This window comes from Rhagoletis zephyria, unplaced genomic scaffold (genome assembly GCF_001687245.7).
Source record: "Rhagoletis zephyria isolate East Lansing unplaced genomic scaffold, Rhagoletis_zephyria_1.1 Rzeph_scaffold_02446, whole genome shotgun sequence".
Taxonomy (NCBI): domain Eukaryota; kingdom Metazoa; phylum Arthropoda; class Insecta; order Diptera; family Tephritidae; genus Rhagoletis; species Rhagoletis zephyria.
Window position 1 is genome coordinate 50,195 of NW_016159530.1, and position 21,202 is coordinate 71,396.

The window sequence follows — 21,202 nt, forward strand, 5'->3', positions numbered from 1 at the left end:
CCAGTACTACAGGAGTTGCGCGCGGAAACGGCCAAGTTGAACGTGTCAACCGGTCAATTTTGTCAGTGTTGTCAAAATTGTCAACAGACGACCCATCGAAATGGTACAAAAACGTAGGGCTAGTACAAAAGGCCATTAATTGTCATGTGCACACAACTACAAAACGTTCGCCATTCGAAATCATGTTTGGAGTTAAAATGAAAGCGGAGATTAACAGCGCACTGCTTGACATACTAAACAGCGAACTCATCAATGCATTTGACGAAGAACGACAAAACTTACGTCGTGATGTAAAAGAGCAAATATTCAAAGCGCAGGAACAACATAAGAGTAACTACGACAAACGACGGAAGGCCGCGCCTATTTACAAGATCAACGACATTGTAGCAATCAAACGTACGCAGTTTGTCGCTGGAAAGAAGCTGGCGAGTGAATATCTTGGCCCCTACGTTATCACCAAGGTCAAACGAAACGACCGGTACGAAGTCAAAAAATCAGAAAACTGTGAAGGACCGAAGCAAACGTCAACATCCGCTGACAATATAAAGCTATGGCGTTTTGTTTGTAATTCTGAAGAGTTGTCATCTGGGTCAGATGACGAGGAGCAGAATGGCCGAATGTAAACAGTTGTCACCAATTAACACCAGTAGTTGGTTATCGATCACCCCTAGTTTAAGTCGTCAAGTTCGTCGACCATTGATGCTGTCATTATGCAAACAATCACGCCATGCCAACCACCACCGACATTGGATATCAGCACGTGGAATATTCCGAAGAATATTAACCTAGCTGACGAAGCATTTTATAAACCAGGCCTCGTGGATCTTTTGCTTGGAGCCAGTATATTTTTCGACCTACTAATGGTAGGCCAGATAAAGTTACATGAAAAGCTACCACGGTTGCAGAAAACAAAGCTTGGCTGGGTCGTGGCTGGAGCTGTCACTTGCCAGCCTCTGCTATCTTCAGCTGCCTTGATTTCACCCTACACTACTTCGATTGGAACAGACTGTCTATTATCAACCACATGGCCAACGCTATCTTCGTTCGTGTCCTTGCAACAACAACAGTCATCGCTTTCGTTAGAGCCATCTCTTGACGATATCTTAGAAAAATTTTGGAACATAGAACATCAACCGAAGCAAGAGAAAGGCCGCAGGAGTGCGAAACATATTTCGAAGAAACAACAAAAAGATTCTCAACCACAAACAAATTTATCGTACGATTACCATTTAAAGAGCCCCTGAAATCCCCAGGCAGCTCGTACGACATAGCGCTGAGTCGTTTATTGTCCATCGAAACCAAGCTACGCCGCAACAACAATTTGAAAGCAGATTACGATGCTTTCATGAAGGCGTACATTGAGCTCCAGCATATGGTACTCATATCAGTTCCAAGCGGAACAGAAAATTATATACCACACCATCCCATGTTAAAGTTAGACAGCAGCACGACTATACTTCGTGTCGTGTTTGATGCTTCGTGTCGCACCTCAACTGGCAAATCGCTCAACGATATCCTTCGGGTTGGGCCAACTATACAAGATGACGTTTTCTCGATACTCGTCAGATTTCGCACTCATCTTTTCGTTTTGATAGCTGACATCGCCAAAATGTACAGACAAATACTAGTGGACAGAGAAGACGCAAAACTCCAGTGCATTTTGTGGCGTGATGAAATAAGTGACCGCATAAAGAGTTATCAGCCCAAACGGTAACGTACGGTACCGCCAGTGCACCATACCTGGCCACCAAATGTCTGCAGCAGATAGAAAAGAACCACGCTTCATCACACCCCATTGGTGCTGAAGTGATTCGCATAGACTTTTATGTCGACAATTTGATGACCGGCGCTTCAACCATTCAGTGTGTGAGAGAAATCAAACGTCTAGTTACAGAAGTGCTGACCAGTGGCGGATTTTCATTGCAAAAGTGCGCGTCAAATGATCCTGGAGTCATAGTAGATATACCTGAAGCTGAACGCGAAGACATCATTCAACTAGACGGCATCGACTACGTAAAGGCACTTGGCTTGAGATGGTCACCTTCGACAGACTGTTTCTTGTTCAGTTACACGCAACCACCGGAAGCATCGAAGGTCAGCAAGAGAAGCATTCTGTCACACATCCCGCGTTTCTTTGATCCATTGGGTCTGCTCAATCCACTCATCGTTACCTGCAAGGTTCTGATGCAACACTTATGGAAACTTCGACTGAGTTGGGATGAAAGTGTGCCAGCCATCATTCACACTGAGTGGAGTTCTTTTTGTGCACAGCTCCCTCTGATTGAAAGTTTCCGAGTGGCCAGGTTAGTAATGTTTGAGTCCGCTTCTAATATTCATGCATTTGCAGATGCCAGTACTAAGGCATATGGAGCATGCGTCTACGTGGTATCGCACTATTCTGGGTCCTTGCGATCAGCACTTTTATGCGCAAAATCTCGTGTTGCCCCAACTAAAGAGATCAGCCTACCACGACTAGAGCTGTGCGCTGCACTGCTACTGGCTGAACTGCTCGATTCAGTTCGCAGCTTGCTCAAGCCAAACCCAGCGAACGTTCACTGCTGGACAGACTCCATGATCACCCTAGCATGGATCCAGGGAGAGTCGTCAAGATGGACAACCTTTGTCAGCAATAAGTGGCTAGGATTCAGTCGCTGACATCTCAATACACATGGAACCATGTTCCTGGAGAAGTTAATCCAGCCGACACACTATCTCGCGGAGTTAAGCCAAACCAACTTCTCGACTATAATTTGTGGTTCACTGGCCCAAATTTCATCGTCCTCGATAGTCAGCACTGGCCCCAAGTCACCCCGAGCATAGACGAGTTGTCAGAACAACGACGTCAGCGAATCACTTTGGTAGCGAAAACAACAACTGACATAATCGCCGAACACAAATTCATCGGCAATTATAAAAAGCTTATACGCAAGTTCTGCTACGTACTCCGCTTCCTTGACGCGATCCGTGGACACGATAAACGCCATGGTGCAATCACCGCTTCAGAAATGGCCAATGCAACATACACAGTGTGTCGCACACTTCAACATCGCGTATTCCACACTGAAATTCACCAGCTTCAAAACAACTGCTCATTAGACCGAAATTCACCGTTGGCTTCATTGTCACCATTTCTTTATGAAGGAGTTATCAGAGTCGGATGTCGCCTCAACAACTCGTCGCTCACTTTCGATGAAAATCATCTCATAGTTTTACCTAAGTTGCATCCTTTCGTATCAACACTCATCATGCACCTTCACCGACAGCATTTGCATGCCGGTTGCCAAACAATGGTAGGCATTCTACGCGAAAGGTTCTGGATTGTGAACGCACGAAGCACAATCAGACAGGTAATCCCCAAATGCCTAATATGCTATCGTTTTCGTCCAATCGTTGCAGAACAGTTGATGGGTGCGCTGCCAAGAGACAGAGTCATCGCATCTCCTCCCTTTGAAAAAACTGGAGTAGACTACTGTAGATCACTACACATCACTCAAAAAATTCGTGGCCGATCACCCATCAAAGTCTACATAGCAGTTTTCATTTGTTTAAGTTCGAAGGCCATGCATCTCGAGTTGGCAGCTGATCTTACATCCGCTGCATTTATCGCCGCCTTAAAACGATTCATCGCTCGGCATGGCAAATGTCATGTTATCTATTCGGATAACGCCACAAATTTCGTGGGCGCTAACCGTGAGCTGCGCAGCCTCTTAAGCGAATTCACTCCGCAGCAGCATGTTGACTGCGTAAAAAAGGCTTGCGGTGAGGAAGGCATCGACTGGAAATTCATTCCCCCAGATCTCCACACTTCGGTGGCCTATGGGAGAGCGCCGTTAAGCAAGCGAAGTACTACCTCCGCCGCGCCATCGGACAGCACGAAGCGATGATAAACAGTCGACCACTAACACCTTTATCGGTATCACCCTATATCCTCATATCCTCATAGGCCGCTCACTCACCACCATACCAACACTGCACCTTCAGTGGATTAATAAACAACTGATCGCCAAAAAAGAGCAGTAGGCAGCAATGTATTATAGCGGTCAACTACCGTTGTTCTACATTCCAAATAGGTGGCGTTATATTGTGCTCACGCCACTTCTCCTTCTATGCTGCAGCAGTAACTATTTATTCAACACCACACCATACTCTTTTTGCTCTTCGCCAACCACCATCACTCGTCGTCGCTTATGTGCCTACTGTTTACAACAACAACACGTATCAGTACACAGCAATGAACAGTTTCACCGATGCTGTTACTCCTCAACATAAATTTAATTGCTTTCCAATCGTCACTTGAAGAAGTCATCGTCGCGAGCGTCTTCACTTCACAACTCCATATATTTAAAATATCTAAACGCCTAGTAATTAAGATTCAATTACATTATTGTAAAAATTGAATTCAAGAATAAAAACTAGTTTAAGAAACCCAAAAACGCTTGTGGTTTCTCACCAAGCTCAATAATCCATCAAAATTTCACGTTGAAGTTGAGCTTCAAAGCTCAACATCTCAGAAAATATCGACTTATGCGTTTTTGTGTTCTAGAACTTTTTTGTAAGAAATTAAATGTCCTCCATGCTTGTCATTTATATTTCTCCTCTAGCGCTTGTTATTTCCGAGATAGGGCACTAAAACGAGGATTTTATGAAAATTGGGTTAAGTGATCCGTACCACCTCGCTGATGAGAGTTAGGGTTATGTTCTGATTATGCATGCTTCGCATAACTTCGCACAACTTTGCATAAACTTCAAACTGTAATTTCGTATCTACTTTGTATGTATTTTGTATATATTCCCTTACCCAGAAATTAGCAGAACTTTTAAAAAGTTTGCGATCTGTTGAGTTTATATTTTGCTTCACATTTTCTTCAGTTACATTTTTATTGTACTGGTACAAATAGTTGTGCGAAGTTACGCGAAGTATGTATAATCAGGCCTAAAAGTGGCACTGGACACTTTTGTAAAACATTCAATTCTGAAAAAATCCCATCGACTATTATTATACCATAAAATGCTTTTGAGCTGTAGAACTTAGAAGAAAAAAATCAAAGTTTGCCTGTATTTTAAAAGTGAAATCTTTGCACGCCATAGTCGAGCACTTAATATTAATATTAATGGCTAAAATTTTCAGGAAATTTTTTTTTAGGTATTTCGAGATGGGACTGAATGAAATAATTGTCGCCCAAAAAACACCCTAATACATGTGTATTAAAAGAAGGTTGTTTTCAACAATTAATTAGGAAATATAATAAAAAAACTTACGTATTTCTCGATTTCATTGCTAACTTCTTTGTTTGTATTGAAAATCCTCTCATTATTCTTTTATATTTAGTATGTTCAATTTTTATTATATCAATTGATCACAAAAATTATTAACACTCACTTTTTTTTATTTTGCAATTTTGCAAACACGTGCTTACACTTTTTATTTACAATCCCTTTTAGAGCTGCAAAACTATGGATAGTTGGACCATTCGATTTTTTCGATAGTTTTGTGCCTCATCACTCGATAGTATCGACACTATCGGTAAGAAATGCATAATCTTAAGAGAAAAATTGTGAACTCCTTACTACGGCACTAATTATATTGAACGTGGTAATATTAGTAGAAAAAATATGAAGGCTAGCTTTAAACGCCATTTTAGTGTGATTTTTTAATCTTAACAAAGTTAATTATTTTAAACAACAAAATCAATGCATTTCAATTCATTCCATTTCATTAGAAAGTCAGTTGTCTTCGATTTTGTCAGCCAAAAATGTAAAATAGTATAAATGCATCGGCAAAAACTTAAATAGAGATGGGACATTTTAACAAGTTTCAGCTAATCTTGTTTTGTGTATTTAACTTTTTGATTTTTTTATGAAAGTATATGTAGTTCGTTATCTAATCAAAACGATGTAAGTCAATATTTCAAACGTTTTAAAAAAATTTGGAAAGTTCGAACAATTTGCATCAAAAGAGTTGTTTACTATATTTATTAGAAACAAATTGAGTACACACTTTTGTAGTCCGTTAAATTTTAGTATAAAGTGGAACTTTGAAGTACCCAGGGCTTACCGTTAATTTTTGCACATTTTTTTGTTGAAAGTGTTGCTTATTTGCTACATATAAAAAACTGCCTAACATAGTTTGCATATACCTACATTAGGGTGGTCCACAAATGCAGGTGAAAAATTAAAGTCGAAATTTGTATGCCCTTACCCCCTAAGATTGTTCTTTACCGAAAAAAATATACCCATACTTTTTTATTTTGAAATCAAAAAATATTTAGAGGTCGCTCAAAGCGCCCAAAGTTTTCCATGTATTTTATATGGGGGAAAAAACAACTTTTCGTAGAAATGGTATAGAATTCCTAAAAATCAATATTTTTCTACCGGAAAACTCTGTTTATCTGCAGTATTAATACCCAATTGTTTATTTAACAATTTTTTCATCGCAACTATAATTTATTGGTACGCGAAACACACACAAAAACCCCGAAAAATGCAATTGGGGACAAATAAAAAATCGTTAGTATTAAAAAATGGTTAAATAAACAATTGGGTATTATTATTGAAAGTCTCCTGAAGAGAACCAGAGTTTTCCGATCGAAAAATATATTTTCTTTCAAGAATTCTATAATATTTCCACGAAAAGTGGTTTTATTTCCCTTATTTTCAAGGCTCTTCATATCCAGATGCTTTGTGTGCATAAAGCGGAGAAAGGAATTCTACCTAGCAACGGGGAAATGGAGGACGAATAATGCTCCTGCTTCTCTCTTGTCATCTACAGAATAATAATATTGTTCTTTTTTTCTATTTCTATATTTCTGCTTTGTGTCGGCGTTAGCGTTGCCGAATTTTGGCTATGTGGACGGCTGTATTTGAACTCATGTATTCATAATCAGCTGTTGAAGCGACGCCAATGCCAACGCAACGCCAAAGTGGTAAAACTGAAAAAATATTTTCATACTTAAACAGATGTATATATTAAAAAAACCAAAAAAATTCAGATTGATATAAAAACGATAAAGCATTTGGAATAAAATATTCTTCCAGAATTAGAACGTGTACGTAGCGCAGCGTAGAAGTGCGTAGCAACACCCTGCAAAAATCGCGACTACTCCATGCATGCGTGTAAAGAGTATTCCCTAAGGACTAAGGAGTACTCCAAAATTAACCACAATTCAATTAAAAAATATGGTCCAATTAACATTGCGATGTCCTAGGGAAGGACCATATACTCCATCCCCGCATTACATCAGAGTAGCACAAAACTACTCCAACATATTTAGAATGGCATTGTTGTTATATTTTTTCGTTTGTACACGCTTTTGTTCTTCACTTCTCAAATGCTTTTTCAAAATTAATAAAAACCAAGACAAAAATTAAAAATTACATGTTGCCTCTGACGGCATTCCAACCCGAACATGCTGGGAGCTAAGAACTAACAGCGAGCATCTCTACACGTNCTGCGCCAGCTTATTGTTTGTTATCCGATCACTGCTCGTGTTTTAACGAATCGTGATTGAAGTGGAGCATTTGAAAGCACATTTGCATGTCTGGCTGTAGCTGAACGTGTAGAGATGCTCGCTGTTAGTTCTTAGCTCCCAGCATGTTCGGGTTGGAATGCCGTCAGAGGCAACATGTAATTTTTAATTTTTGTCTTGGTTTTTATTAATTTTGAAAAAGCATTTGAGAAGTGAAGAACAAAAGCGTGTACAAACGAAAAAATATAACAACAATGCCATTCTAAATATGTTAGAGTAGTTTTGTGCTACTCTGATGTAATGCAGGGATGGAGTATATGGTCCTGCCCTAGGACATCGCAATGTTAATTGGACCATATTTTTAATTGAATTGTGGTTAATTTTGGAGTACTCCTTAGTCCTTAGGGAATACTCTTTACACGCATGCATGGAGTAGTCGCGATTTTTGCAGGGTACATGCTCCAACGATTTTTGCTGGGAATAAGCTGGCGCAGAGACACGAGTTGGTCCGCTACAGCATGACAGCGGAACACTTTTGTAAGTACTCTATTTTACCACAAATAGACTACATAGTCCAACAATTTTTGCAGGGCATATCAAGTTTGCTGTTGATAGAAAGAGAGAGAAGCAACGTCTACGTCACGGTCATGAGGTGGTGAGTTTTTGTTAATACGCAGATCCCATAAGATAGATCGTGTCAGCCGACACGTTCTCCGTTTTTGCGTCCGTGGGTAACTGCGCTTTTATACAAGTATGCGTATGAACATAATAAAATTAAGTATGTACATAAATAAAAATCGTATATTAACTCACTAATAACTACTTTGACAAAAAATTTAATTTATTTATCATATATACATAAGTTTCCTAATTTTCGTCATCTTCAAATAAATGTGAGTTGTCGATTGCACTTTCTAAATGGGATGAATTCAGTTTCACGAGTAAAATATTTTCCAATGTTTCGTGGCTAAGTCGATTTCGGTTATAAGCTAGCACTAACTTCAACGAAGAAAACGCTCGCTCTATTGTGACCTTAGGAAAAGAGGAGTAGATGGATAACTCTCTATTAATAACTAGTTTGACAAATTTATTTAATAATAATAACAAGTAAAGAAGTATAAGTTAGGGCGAAACCAAACTTTATATCAGAGACCCTAAATAATTGTTATGATTTCTCTTTGAGGTGGAAAACGTTGGCCGTAGGACATTAACAAAGCTTTTATGTTACTTTATAAGAGTTATTCGCAAAACTAAAATTTTTTCGTTGGTCACAACTTTTATTTTCGACCTTTATGCCCTTACGTGAGAGTTGTTCTCAAGACAAACTGTTTTCCGTCGCTCATAACTTTTATTTTCGACGTTTTTGTTTTTACGTTGCCTTACCATGAGTTATTCCTAAGACAAAATTTTTTCCGTTGCCCATAATTTTTAACCGACTTCCAAAAAAGGAGGAGGTTATCAGTTCGTCGGAATCTTTTTTTTTTTTTTTTTTTTTTGTATGTATGTTACCGCATAACTTTGGACCACGTCAACCGATTTCGATAATTCTTTTTGCATCGGAAAGTTAGTGTCTCAGAGGTGGTCCCATACTAATCTGGTTAAGATCCGATCAGCGGATCATGAGATATATATATATATATTTTTTTTTTATATGGGAGTTGAAGTCGGTTTTTTTTTTGCTAAAAATTACTTGTTATTTTCGACTTTTTTCTTTTTACGTTGTGTGATAAGAACCATCATCAATGAATTTTTTTTTTCTTTGCTCGTAACTTATATTTTCGACTTTTGTTTCTTCACGTTGCTTAGTAAGAGTTATTCTCAATGAAAATTTTTTTTCGTTGCTCGTAACTTTTATTTTGAAGTTTTTTGGTTATGCGTTGTAGTAATGAACTACGTATATATGAGGCATTATTTTTCGTATCGGACATCAAATTTGGTGTCACACTTTCTATGCGCTTCAAATTTTTTTATGAGTTCTACACATGAAGTAAGCTAATACGTTTTCGAGGAATTTTTTTCTTCGTCAAACTTAGGATTTTTTCGTAATTCTGACCAATCACGTACTTTTTCAAATCGTTATATCCATTAACGCACACANCGTAATTCTGACCAAGCACGTACTTTTTCAAATCGTTATATCCATTAACGCACACAACAAAATAAATTTTGTTATTTATACTTAAATTCTAACTTACTTAATAGTAACCACCCAAACCTACAGAAAAACGTCTTTTAATATAGTAACTGTACGATGATTATAGTCGACATCTCTACCTACTCGGCTACGGCAGTCAAAAGCGTTTTTGTTTTTAAATTCATATTTTTCATATGTGATAATGAAATCAGTCCCACTCATGTGGAAACCATTTCCCCTCATGAGGAAATCGTATAGTTTTTAATTTTATAAATATTGACACAGAATGCGATGGGAGCTTTTACTTGATAAAAAGCTTGATAAAATTTCTTTACAAATAATTTATCAAGAAAACGCACAATTGGGAGGTTATATTACATTTACATTGGACCCAAATGCGTGATTTGAAATCAGTAATTTGAAGGCGTTTACACTGCTTGATTCGCATTTCGTTTGACTTCTCATCAATTGAAAACGGAAAAGAAAAACAAAATTAATGTAAACAAACACTGCACGCCCTATATTTTTTAACACGTTTTGGACAAATAAGAGGCAATTATTCTTTGCATTAACTAAAAATGTGCGAATTTATGCGTAAACTAACAATTTTTCTACACAAATATCAAAGTTTTATTTATTACGTTGAGTTTGTTTTGATTTGAAAAATTCAAAATGTCAAAAACAAACAAAAGCTTTTAGAGAGCTTTTGTTTTTGAGTTCATTTTGATTAAAAGCGTTGAAACGCCTCATTTTGGAAATGCGAATTTGTATGGAGAAATACCTGATTTGACTTCGCATTTCAGATTTCTTGCCCAAATTACGCATTTGGGCTCAATGTAAATGTAATATTAGTGTTTTTAAATTGCTAGAATACAAGTATATATGTATGTAGTATCTACCGCGTCCCCTAAGCACATTGGCCATCTAGCGTTGTAATGGATTATCAGCATAAACCAAAAATTTATAGTAAGTTTGACGCATATTAAAGCTATTAATGTTGAATCGCCTCATTTGCAACGGAATTTTTAACGAATAAGGACGCAAGATAGAAAAAAAAAAATAGAAGAAAAACAAACACTTTTACATTGTTAACCGGAAGAAAACTAAAACTCTTCGCTTAAACGAGTCATGTTTGCATAGTGTATGGCGAAATGCAAAAAGGAAGTTTGAATGTTTGACAAGCCGCTTGTGTGGTGTATTTCGCTCTTTATAAAACTTCGGAAAGCTTTTTGTTCAAAAATTTCCAGAGTGATTTAACAACTCTGTTGTGTAAAACATGGTTGAATTTTTTATCTGCAAATATATCGAGAGAAAATTCCTCAAGAATTCCTCAAAATAAAAATCCTCAAAAAAATACTCAAGCGCACTCCAAATACCACACGTTTTGAGGAATTACTCACAAAGTGGCAACACTGGTCGAATGTCGAGAACAGAGTGATATTAGTTATTATTAATGTTCTTTTTAAAGAATTCTTGTTTAAAACACACTTACATTCGTATGTCTAATTTTGAGCAACGGAAATAAATTTTCCTTAGAAAAAAGTCTTACTAAGCACCGTAAAGAAACAAAAGTCGAAAATCAAAGTTACGAGCAACGAAACAAAAATTTCATTGAGAATAACTGAATATGAGGGTTATGAGCCAGATCGGTATGAGTTGCAAAAATGTATTAATTACGTTTGTAAAAAATTTGCATTGTTTTGGCAAAGATCCAAACGCCAAAAATCAGCAGTTTTGAAAAATTATTCTAATTGGCTCGAAAAGAAAGAAATCATTTCATTAAAATGTCAACCAACAGTTTCCACCAATTCAAATCGTGGGCGTCCTAAAATAAATTTTGTTGAGTCTTCAAAAAGGACTAAGCGCCGGCGAATAGTCGAGCTTGCAAAGCATGATGAGTCTGCAGCTTCCAGTTTGCGATCTCCCAATTTTCAGGCAAATCCTTTGTTTTCCGAAGCAAATATTTTTGAAGTTGCGTCGCTTTTGGTGGAAACAAATTTAACAAAAAGCCAATATTTGCTATTTCGTACATTCATAAATTCGAAGGCAGCATATGACTTATTACCCAGCTACGAAAACGTTCTGAAGGCTAAAACTAAAAGCTATCCTGACAAAATTGTAGTGAGAGAATCCGAAGCTGAAGTGGACCTTCATAGTTTACTTGATCACACAGTTTCGCGCATATTGGAGCTTCAGAATGATGTTTTCCTAAATATAAAAAATGATTCGGTTAATAGCCTTATTTTAATAGGAAAGTGGGGATTCGATGGTAGCACTGGACATGCTGAATATAAGCAAAAATTTTTAGATAATGACGTGACAGATAATAGTTTGTTTGTAACATCGTACGTGCTCCTTAGACTTGTTATCAAGTCGGAAGAGTCTATAACAGTTTGGAAGAATCCTCGACCATCGTCTACACGGTACTGTAGACCTATCCGATTTCAATTTAAGAAAGAAACCACTCAACTATGCATTGCGGAAGAGAGATATTTCAAAGATAAAATTCATCGGCTAAGACCCACAATAATTGTAACTGCAAATAGAAGAATAGAAATTGAACATTATTTGCAACTCATTATGGTGGATGGGAAAATATGTAATGCTTTAAGCCAAACCTCCTCAGCAAAATGTTACATATGAGAAGCAAAGCCTACGGAGATGAACGATTTAGAAAAATGCTAACAAAGAAAAGTTAACGAAGCACGATATGAATTTGAGCTTTCGCCACTACACTCGTATACCCGATTTCTTGAACATTTTCGCCATGTATCGTATAGGTTAGGCCAAAATATGTGGCATGTCCGTTCTCAAGAAGGAAAGCAGAAATTATTAGCAAGAAAAGAAAGAATTCAGTCTGAGTTTCGAACAAACATGGGATTAATAGTAGACAAACCCAAAGCTGGAGGAAGTGGCTCGTCCAACGACGGAAATACAGCAAGAAAATTGTTCAACAATTCTGATATGTCTGCTAAAATTACTGGCATTGATGAAGACTTAATTATCAGATGTTCAACAATTTTGCAAGCCATGGCTTCAGGCTACAATATAAATCCTGCGAAATTCGGGGACTATGCTTTTGAGACTGCTAAGCGGCTGATCGATAAATATCCATGGTACTATCTACCTCCCTTTGTTCATAAAATCTTAGTTCACGCTCCTGATATCATAAAAAATTGCTTAGTATCGATCGGGGATCTTTCTGAAGAAGCTGCAGAGTCGAGAAACAAGGACATAAAAATGTTTAGACTGCAGCATACACGCAAAATTTCACGCGTATCGACAAACATCGATTTGATTAATAGACTTTTTTTAAGCTCACTCGAAATATTTATAAAAAAATCTATGATTATAAAGTTAAAGATTTGAAGACAGTTTTTAGAGTTCTATCAAGATTGCAGCACAATTAGGAATTTGAATTTACATAAATGGTTTATGCAGTATGACACATAGTACTTAAATAAAAACTTAACGAAAAATATTTAAATGAAAACCCTTGCAAATTAAAACAAAAAAATCACTGCATAACTACACATTTCGGGTGCTCAGATACATATTTACGTATGTTCAGTATCGTTCATATCAATAGCATTTCAAAGTGAGATTGTTTACCACCTTTGTTTATTTTTTTTAAATCTGATTAAAACGTCAAACGTTTTTATGAAAAAGCGTTAAATTTAACTTTGTTTTGTATAAAGTTTTAAAACACGGTCTATATGTTTTTGTTTTAAGCATGTTCATTTTTTTGTATAAAATTAAATTATAAATTTTAGCAGTTGCCCCATAAAATATGTACAGAATTACATATTAAATAAACTAAAACAGTTTGTTATTAAAGCATGCTTAAAATATGCATTAAAAAATTAGTTAAATTGAATTTTATTCAAAAATGTACAAAAACACTGTAAAAGTAAAATATTACACATTCAGAGCTTATTCACTTACATATGTATGTATAGAAACGAAAATGCAAATTTAACTTATATATTTTTGTTGCAATAAATAACAAAATATTCGGATAAATTTACACAAAGAAATGATTGCTTGTTGTCACGGAATAAATTCCTAAACATGGAAAAGAACCGCACTTAAAAGCAGAAATTTCAGTCACTGGATATTTTTCAATCGAATGAATAGAATTACCGGATTAAATTTGCCTACAATATTTTTTAATACAGCAAAGCCTTGTTTTTTGCCAAACACTGATTTTATCTTATTGCTCACAGTTGAAAAATTTACAGCGTTTAATTTTTCTTAAACTCTCTTAAAAATTTCTATATGTGTCGATAAAGTCAATGCTGTTGCTTCTAGTGGCAAAAAATTGTATTCAAAAATTAAGCACAAATACACATACAAATTTTTTCGAAGTTAATTCAACATTCTAATGGTAACCCCGCATAAATGCTCGCCATGTTGTCATCAGAAATCCCTCAAATGCTGTTTACACAGGTAACTAGTGGAAGAAAAATCGATATCGTATATAAAATTCATAAAATTTTGCAGAGAGCTTTACACCAAAGTGCGAAATACGCCACACAAGCGGCTTGGCAAACCAAGTGAAATTATCCTTTTCTTCAAGCCTTTTGTGTTGTGTATGGGGGTGCTCGAAGGTGGGACAAGCCACTTGTGTGGTGTATTGTACTGTTAACAAAAGTAAGCAAATGGAAATCAGAGTTGTATCGAGATAAAATCTCCAATTTTTCTTCCACTAGTTACCTGTGTAAACAGCATTTGAGGGATTTCTGATGACAACATGTCATCACACAAACAGTCAGAGCATACGCGTCTTGGCACCCACGTTACTGTTGACAGTTACAAGTTTGAAAAAGTAGACGTCTTCGTTTATTTGGGAACCAGCATTAACACCATTAATAATGTCAGCCTTGAAATCCAACGGAGAATCACTCTTGCCAACAAGTGCTACTTTGGGCTGAGTAGGCAATTGAGAAGTAAGGTCCTCTCTCGTCGTACAAAGATCACACTCTATAAGTCACTCATCATGCCTGTGCTGGTGTATGGCGCGGAAGCATGGACAATGAAAGCATCTGATGAGGCGGCTCTTGGAGTTTTCGAGAGAAAGATTCTGCGAAAGATTTACGGACCTTTACGCGTTGGTGATGGCGAATATCGCAGACGATTTAACGATGAGCTGTATGAGCTTTACAACGATATAGACATAGTGCAGCGAATTAAAATTCAGCGGCTCCGCTGGCTTGGCCATGTCGTTCGGATGGACAGAAACGCTCCTGCTCTGAAAATATTCAACGCGGGCCGCGATGCTGGTAACAGAGGAAGAGGAAGGCCTCCTCTGCGTTGGAAAGACCAGGTGGAGAAGGACTTGGCTTCACTTGGCATTTTCAATTGGCGTCAGTTAGCACAGAAGAGATATGACTGGCGTGCTGTTTTGGACTCGGCCAAAATCGCTTAGGCGGTTACAGCGCCAAATAAGAAGAAGAAGAATAGTTGTCAAAAATTTACAATCCAGAGTAGTGTTGATATGAGATGAGTAACATTGATGACAGCGCAACTAGCAACATATCGCCGTTTAAAGTACAAAACCACGTATCGTGATTCTGCAAAACCGCGCACACAAGCTCTTGGCTCAATCCTTATCCATTCGTCCTGAAATATACTAGGCAGATATTCGATTGCTTTAAAAAAAGAGAACCATTTAGAAATATGAGTGTTTTTACGCTCTAAAAAATAATTTCTACAACTTCACATACGCGGTTTTGCACTTTAAACGACGATATGAGTTTCAACCCTCCAGCTCTGCATCCCTTTTGCAGTATTTCAGGTTCTAAAATTTGTAGGGCGGAACTAGCGCTTTGCCAGACTGTCCCTAAATTTTGCAGCAGGGATATCCTTACAACAGGTTTGTTCAAAAATTCATAACCACCAACCATAAAGTGGTAGTGAAATTTGCAATGCATTACCACTGAAGTAGGGATGGGTAGTGGGGGGTTGAAATTCGATTTTTTCCGATTTTCGAACATTGCCCAACTATTCGATTATTCGATTCGAAATTCGGTGGTGCAAATTCGATTCAATTCGAATTTTGCAAAATTTTTTTGAAGTGGAACTTCTTAATAGAGTTCGGAGATGTTTGTGTTAAATATTTAACACCAAGTCATAAAATCTGTATCGTTCAATTTAAAAAAGTTAGGGGTCGAATTAAAGGCTTCTCTTTTGTGTCTGCACCANCAAATGAAAGGGCTTGCCCTGTAGATGTGTAACATGGTTTTAGTTTTGTGCCATATGTAAGAAAATCAAAATCAAATTATTTAATAAGTTAAATAGATTACTTCAATATGGGTATCAATCGAAATGGTTTTGAATAAACTTTATTTTTTAATTACATTTAGGAGGGTTACCGCCTGTTTGAAAAGTCCAATTTAGTTATAGAAGTAATGTACTTAAAATACTATGCAACAATTAAAATTTTTTTGAGAGAGTGGCCATCTGTTTAAAAAGTTAAACTCAAATTACACTGCGCGACAGCCGAACCCAGCGCGGACTTTGTTAACATTTTCTGAATGTATATCCATTAAGTAGTAAAACGCTCAATGATTTGCAAAAGTTAGCTCGTATTTTTATTGTATGGCCTACTAAAGTTTTCATATCTCGGCCTAAGTAGTTTTCAAAAAAGTCGAAAAAATAGTTAAAATAAATGTCTGAGCGAAATTAAAGGTTGAGACATATATATTAAAATTTCTTGGGAAATATTTTCGTAGAACATTTTAATCCATTAGCTACCGCCTAAAACGGTAATTTTTGACACTTACTTCAAGAAATAGCGCAAAGAGTAAATTTGGCAGATCGTTACTGGATTGATATATTTTAAAAAATTACTCTCCGGAAAATTTTATTAGGGGTCTTCTCAGGCAAAAGCTTCATGCTACCAACGTAAAACCCTCTAAAAATTTTAAATAAAAAATCAACAAATAAACTAGTTTTTTATACAAAAATTTTCAAAATTGAGTTTGGAATAACAGTTCCTTCTTGGCACAGATTTTTCGTTTTTATGCATCAGATCGAAAAACATGTATTTTTTTACTTGAATCCCTAAGACAAATGGAGTGCCGCACACAGTGATGGCAAATTTAGTCAGAAAAAAGAAAGGTGAAGAGTTGATTTTTTTGACATAAAGATGAAATTCGACTTTTTCCGGAAAATTTCGATTTTATCCGAATATTAGCAACACAAAGTTCGATTTCAAAAATTCGCCATTTTGGAGCTAAAATTCGATTAAAATTCGAATATCGAATTTACCCATCCCTACACTGAAGTGCATAGTGGTAGTGAAAACAATTTGACACTACCACTAACCGTATAGTCGTAGGAAATGAGAAAAACGAAGTAATGCATACATGCACAGTTTCGACTCAAAACCGAAGTAATTTATATGAGAAAAAAACGAAATTATGCATATGCACACTTTCGTTTGAAAACCGAAATAATGCATATGACAAAAACGGAAATGATGCATACATGCACAGTTTCGGTTGAAACCCGAAGTATTGCATATGGAAAAAAAGTAAGTTGCTTAAGGTTATATTTTTTCGCTTTTTTTTCTATCAATGTAGATCCCTCCTCTACCACTGTTCGTTTTATTCTGTTTTTCCATTATCTTCATTTTTATCTTTATACTCTATCGATAACAAAATCGATTATAACGTCCATCAAAATATTGATAACAAAATCGATAAAAATTAGTAGCAACAACGATAATACCATTGGTAGCTAAATCGATTGGAAAATCGATAAAAATATCGACAACAAAACCGATAAATATCGATAACAAAATCGATAAATATCGATAAAAAATCGATAAATACCGATAACAAAATCGATAAATATCGATAACAAAATCGTTTATATCGATAACAAAATCGATAAATATCGATAAAAAATCATAAATATCGATAACAAAATTGATAAATATCGCTAACAAAGTCGATAAATATCGATAACAAAATCGATAAGAATCTATAACAAAATCGATGAATATCGATAACAAAATCGGTAAATATCGATAACAAAATCGATAAATATGGATAACAAAATCGATAAATATCGATAACAAAACCGATAAAAATATCGATTTTTTATCGATAAGTCTCGAGAATATCGAAAATCTCTAAAATCCCAAAATAGTTTCCAGACTGAGCCTCTGTGTTCATCTTCTTTCTATATCCTTTCTTCTTTAATTACCTTTCCTATTTATAATCTTTCAATTCTTCCCTATTCTTCCATCTATTGTTTATTTAATCGGTATTCCCTCAATCCTCCAATTTCTTTGTACTCTTTACCATTTTATGTTCTAACATTTTTTTTTCATGCTATAAAATCATATTCCCTTCATGCACATAATTGCCCTTATATATATAAGTAATGTGTTTGAATTTACCTTGGTTTTCATTTTTGCTTTATCTTTACGCATCTTTGTTTTTGTTTTTATTTTTACCTTTGCCTTTATCCTTTTCTACATTTATGTACGTAGTCACCTTTACTTTCATTCTTGTATTGGTCTTTTTCTAAGTGTTATTCTTTAACCTTTTAAATATTAGCAAATTTTTGTTAAAGTAATACCATATGCATACACACAAGAAGCCCTTGTTTCAGCCCCCATTGGTTGCACCATTTCCGTTGCATCACCTCCGTTGCATCATTTCCGTTGCACCATTTCCGTGTGCGAATTCCGCTGAATTTGCCAATTTACTCCCAACCAACCAACCGCCGCTAAAGAAGTTTCACTTCAAAACGAAGTAATGCATACATGCACAGTTTCGCTTGAAACCCGAAATAATGCAAATGGCCCAATTCGCCGAAAACGAAACCTAGGGCAAATTCTTTTTCTCAGGTTTCGCAATTTTGGATTATATCTGGGTCATACATATTCTAAGGTATCGGACAACATCAAATACGAACCTTTAAACACGAAATTCACTTAACCTTGAGACACCTTTAAATAAACGAAAATTAAAAAAGCACAACATGAAACTAAAGGGTAGCTTATATTTAAGGGCCACCACTTTTTGCATTATACTTGCCTCTTTTCGCTTGCCTTGTTTATTTTGAAGTTAATAAAAAAAGTATTCGACAAAAAAATCAGCGATTGTTTTCTATATGAAAATCAAGTCGGCGTATTTTTTAATGTAATGTAACAGTCCAAAATATTAAAAATTTTTTGGCGCGGAATCCACCAAACTAAAAAAAGGAAAAATATAGTTTTCTTCGAGCATTTTCGACCTTATTTCACAGTAAAATAAAATAGTTCCACATACTCTTCATTACCAATATGTTTTCGTTGGAAAGCTATTTGCAACGTAGCAGTCTTTTGAACTAATTTAATTTTTAGGTAACCTTTTTGTCCTATTTAGTTAAAGATAGGGCTCATTTTACAAGCAACATTGGAAGCTATTCAACGTGTTATTGTTCCATAGTTAAAATTGTTATTTTTTCTAACTTATATAAACTGAGAAGATAAGAATTATGTAGAAAAATAAAAAACGCGAGAATTATATTATTTCAAAAAGGAACAAACTCAAGAGAAGCGAAATAAGAAGCGGAAAGAAGAAGATTTTCCGATTAAACATTAAAAAATCTATTGGAATTATTTCGGCTATTTTGCTAGTACTACTATTATTCTACAAAATGCCGAGTCCTCGAATTAATATTTGAAGGGTAAGAATGTACTAAATGCATAGAGCAAACAAAAGTGGCTTAAAGCCGTTTTTCGTGAATTAAACGCGAAAAACCTCAAATCTTGGCAGCAGTTTAAGCTCGAGTCGAGTTTAGCAGAAAATTACTTCGAAACGACCTACAGCTGCACAGCATACAAAACTTTCAAATCTAGTATTCATAATTATCATGTTCTTAATTTCTTTGAATTACATGTCAATCGCAAGCTACTGAATTCATGCTATTATTGCATAAACACACTAAAGCCATTTAAATACCTAATTATAATCCTATAGCTACACGTATATCGCACAGTAACGTAATTTCTGTAACACAGTCCGACTATTTTTACAATATGCAATATATTCGTATACATGTTCTGAATGTCACTGAACTGTCATTTTAACTTTCATTAGGGCATTTTCAAAAATAAACAACTTAAGACTCAGATGCAACAGTCACTGTTGAAACATTCATAACTCCTAAACCACAGGAGCTACAATATATGTTTGTATGTATTAAATAAAGCCACATACTTACCCTGCAGGGAAAACGCGGACTCCAAAAAGGAACTAGTCCGATATGAACTAGATCCCCACCAGTCCAAAATCGGCGAAAACTGGTACTTTTAAAATACTAATTTTTTCAGTTTTTTTTCACTAGAAATCGATATCTAAAGTGACGAATCTAGAAATGGTTCGGAACTATAGAAAAGGGGATGCAGAACGAACTAGATCTTATTTGTAGAATTTAGTACAAGTTCGGAACTATCGAATAAGGGATGCAGCGGGAGGCTTGTTTACTTTACACAGATATGTGTTCGGCGCTTTTTCGTTCAAATACGCTTCTAATCTGCGCTTCGCAGATGCTGTTTCATAGCTTTGTAATACAAAACTAAAATTTGTGTTAACATTTAACATCTTTGGACCGTCTGGAATCTAAGAAATAACAGCGAGCACCTCTGCAAACTCAGCTACAGCTAAAGGTATGTAAACGTGCATTTCTACAATCATTCAAACAAATTTAATTTCAAAATGAAAACACATTTCTTCCAAAATAACTTAAAATCGCACACACGGAAGAACCATAAAGATGGAAAAACATGATACTTTTTTCTTTCGTCTGTTGATTCAGAACTGGTTCGGAACTATAGAATTTAGGCTAGTTCGGAACTATCGAAAAAAGGGATGCAGCGGGCGGCAATTGACACTTCCTAGGACATCGCCATGTTATATTCGCCAGTTGCTTGCATGCAAAAGAGATTTATCGCGAACCAGTACTGGGTCTAAATATACTAGAAGCGCACCAGTCAGAACTAGAGATTTTCCCCACAGGGAAAGTGTATAAAATTAAAAGCCTACGGCCCAAATCGCCGAAAACGAAACCGAGGGGAAAATGTTTTTCTCAAGCTTCGCAGATTTTTATTATATTCGGGGTCATACATATTCTGAGGTATCAGACAATATAAATATTAACACGAATCTCCTTCTCTCAAACATGAAAATTCACTTAATCCTGAGACACCTTTAAATTAATGAAAGTTAAAAAGCACAACATGGAAATAAGGGTTGTTTATGTTTAAAGGCCACCATTTTTGCATAATACTTGCTTCTCTTCGATTGCCTTGTATTAATTTGAAGTTAATAACAAGTAAGAAATCTAAGTTCGGGCGGAGCCGAACATTAGATACCCGGCGCAAGTATTAAAAATATGTTTTTCACATTTCCGAAAGCTACCGCTACATGGTAAGCCGGGGTATATGAATTTTGAGTAAATTAGCGTCCTTAAATTTCGAAATATTGAAGTTTCAAGCATTTCTAAAATATATCGTCATATGAAAAGCGGCCGTAATTTTAGTCCGATTTAAAATTTTCAACGTTTGCTTTTATGTGGCAAGCACAATAACCATACCGAGTTT

The 21,202-nt window shown here is 36.0% G+C and overlaps 1 protein-coding gene across 1 annotated transcript in view; it reads left to right on the top strand.

Moving 5' to 3' along the window:
- Nucleotides 1-710: 710 nt before the first annotated feature.
- The window catches only part of LOC108366915 (uncharacterized), a gene marked incomplete at its 3' end in the record, with an annotated part of 29,612 nt that continues 9,120 nt past the window's right edge, over nt 711-21,202 (top strand). Inside the window, exons 1-2 of the mRNA XM_017621406.1 lie at nt 711-1,158; nt 1,236-1,522. Of these exons, the coding sequence (XP_017476895.1) occupies nt 711-1,158; nt 1,236-1,522 (735 nt within the window). The remainder of the gene's footprint in view (nt 1,159-1,235; nt 1,523-21,202) is intronic.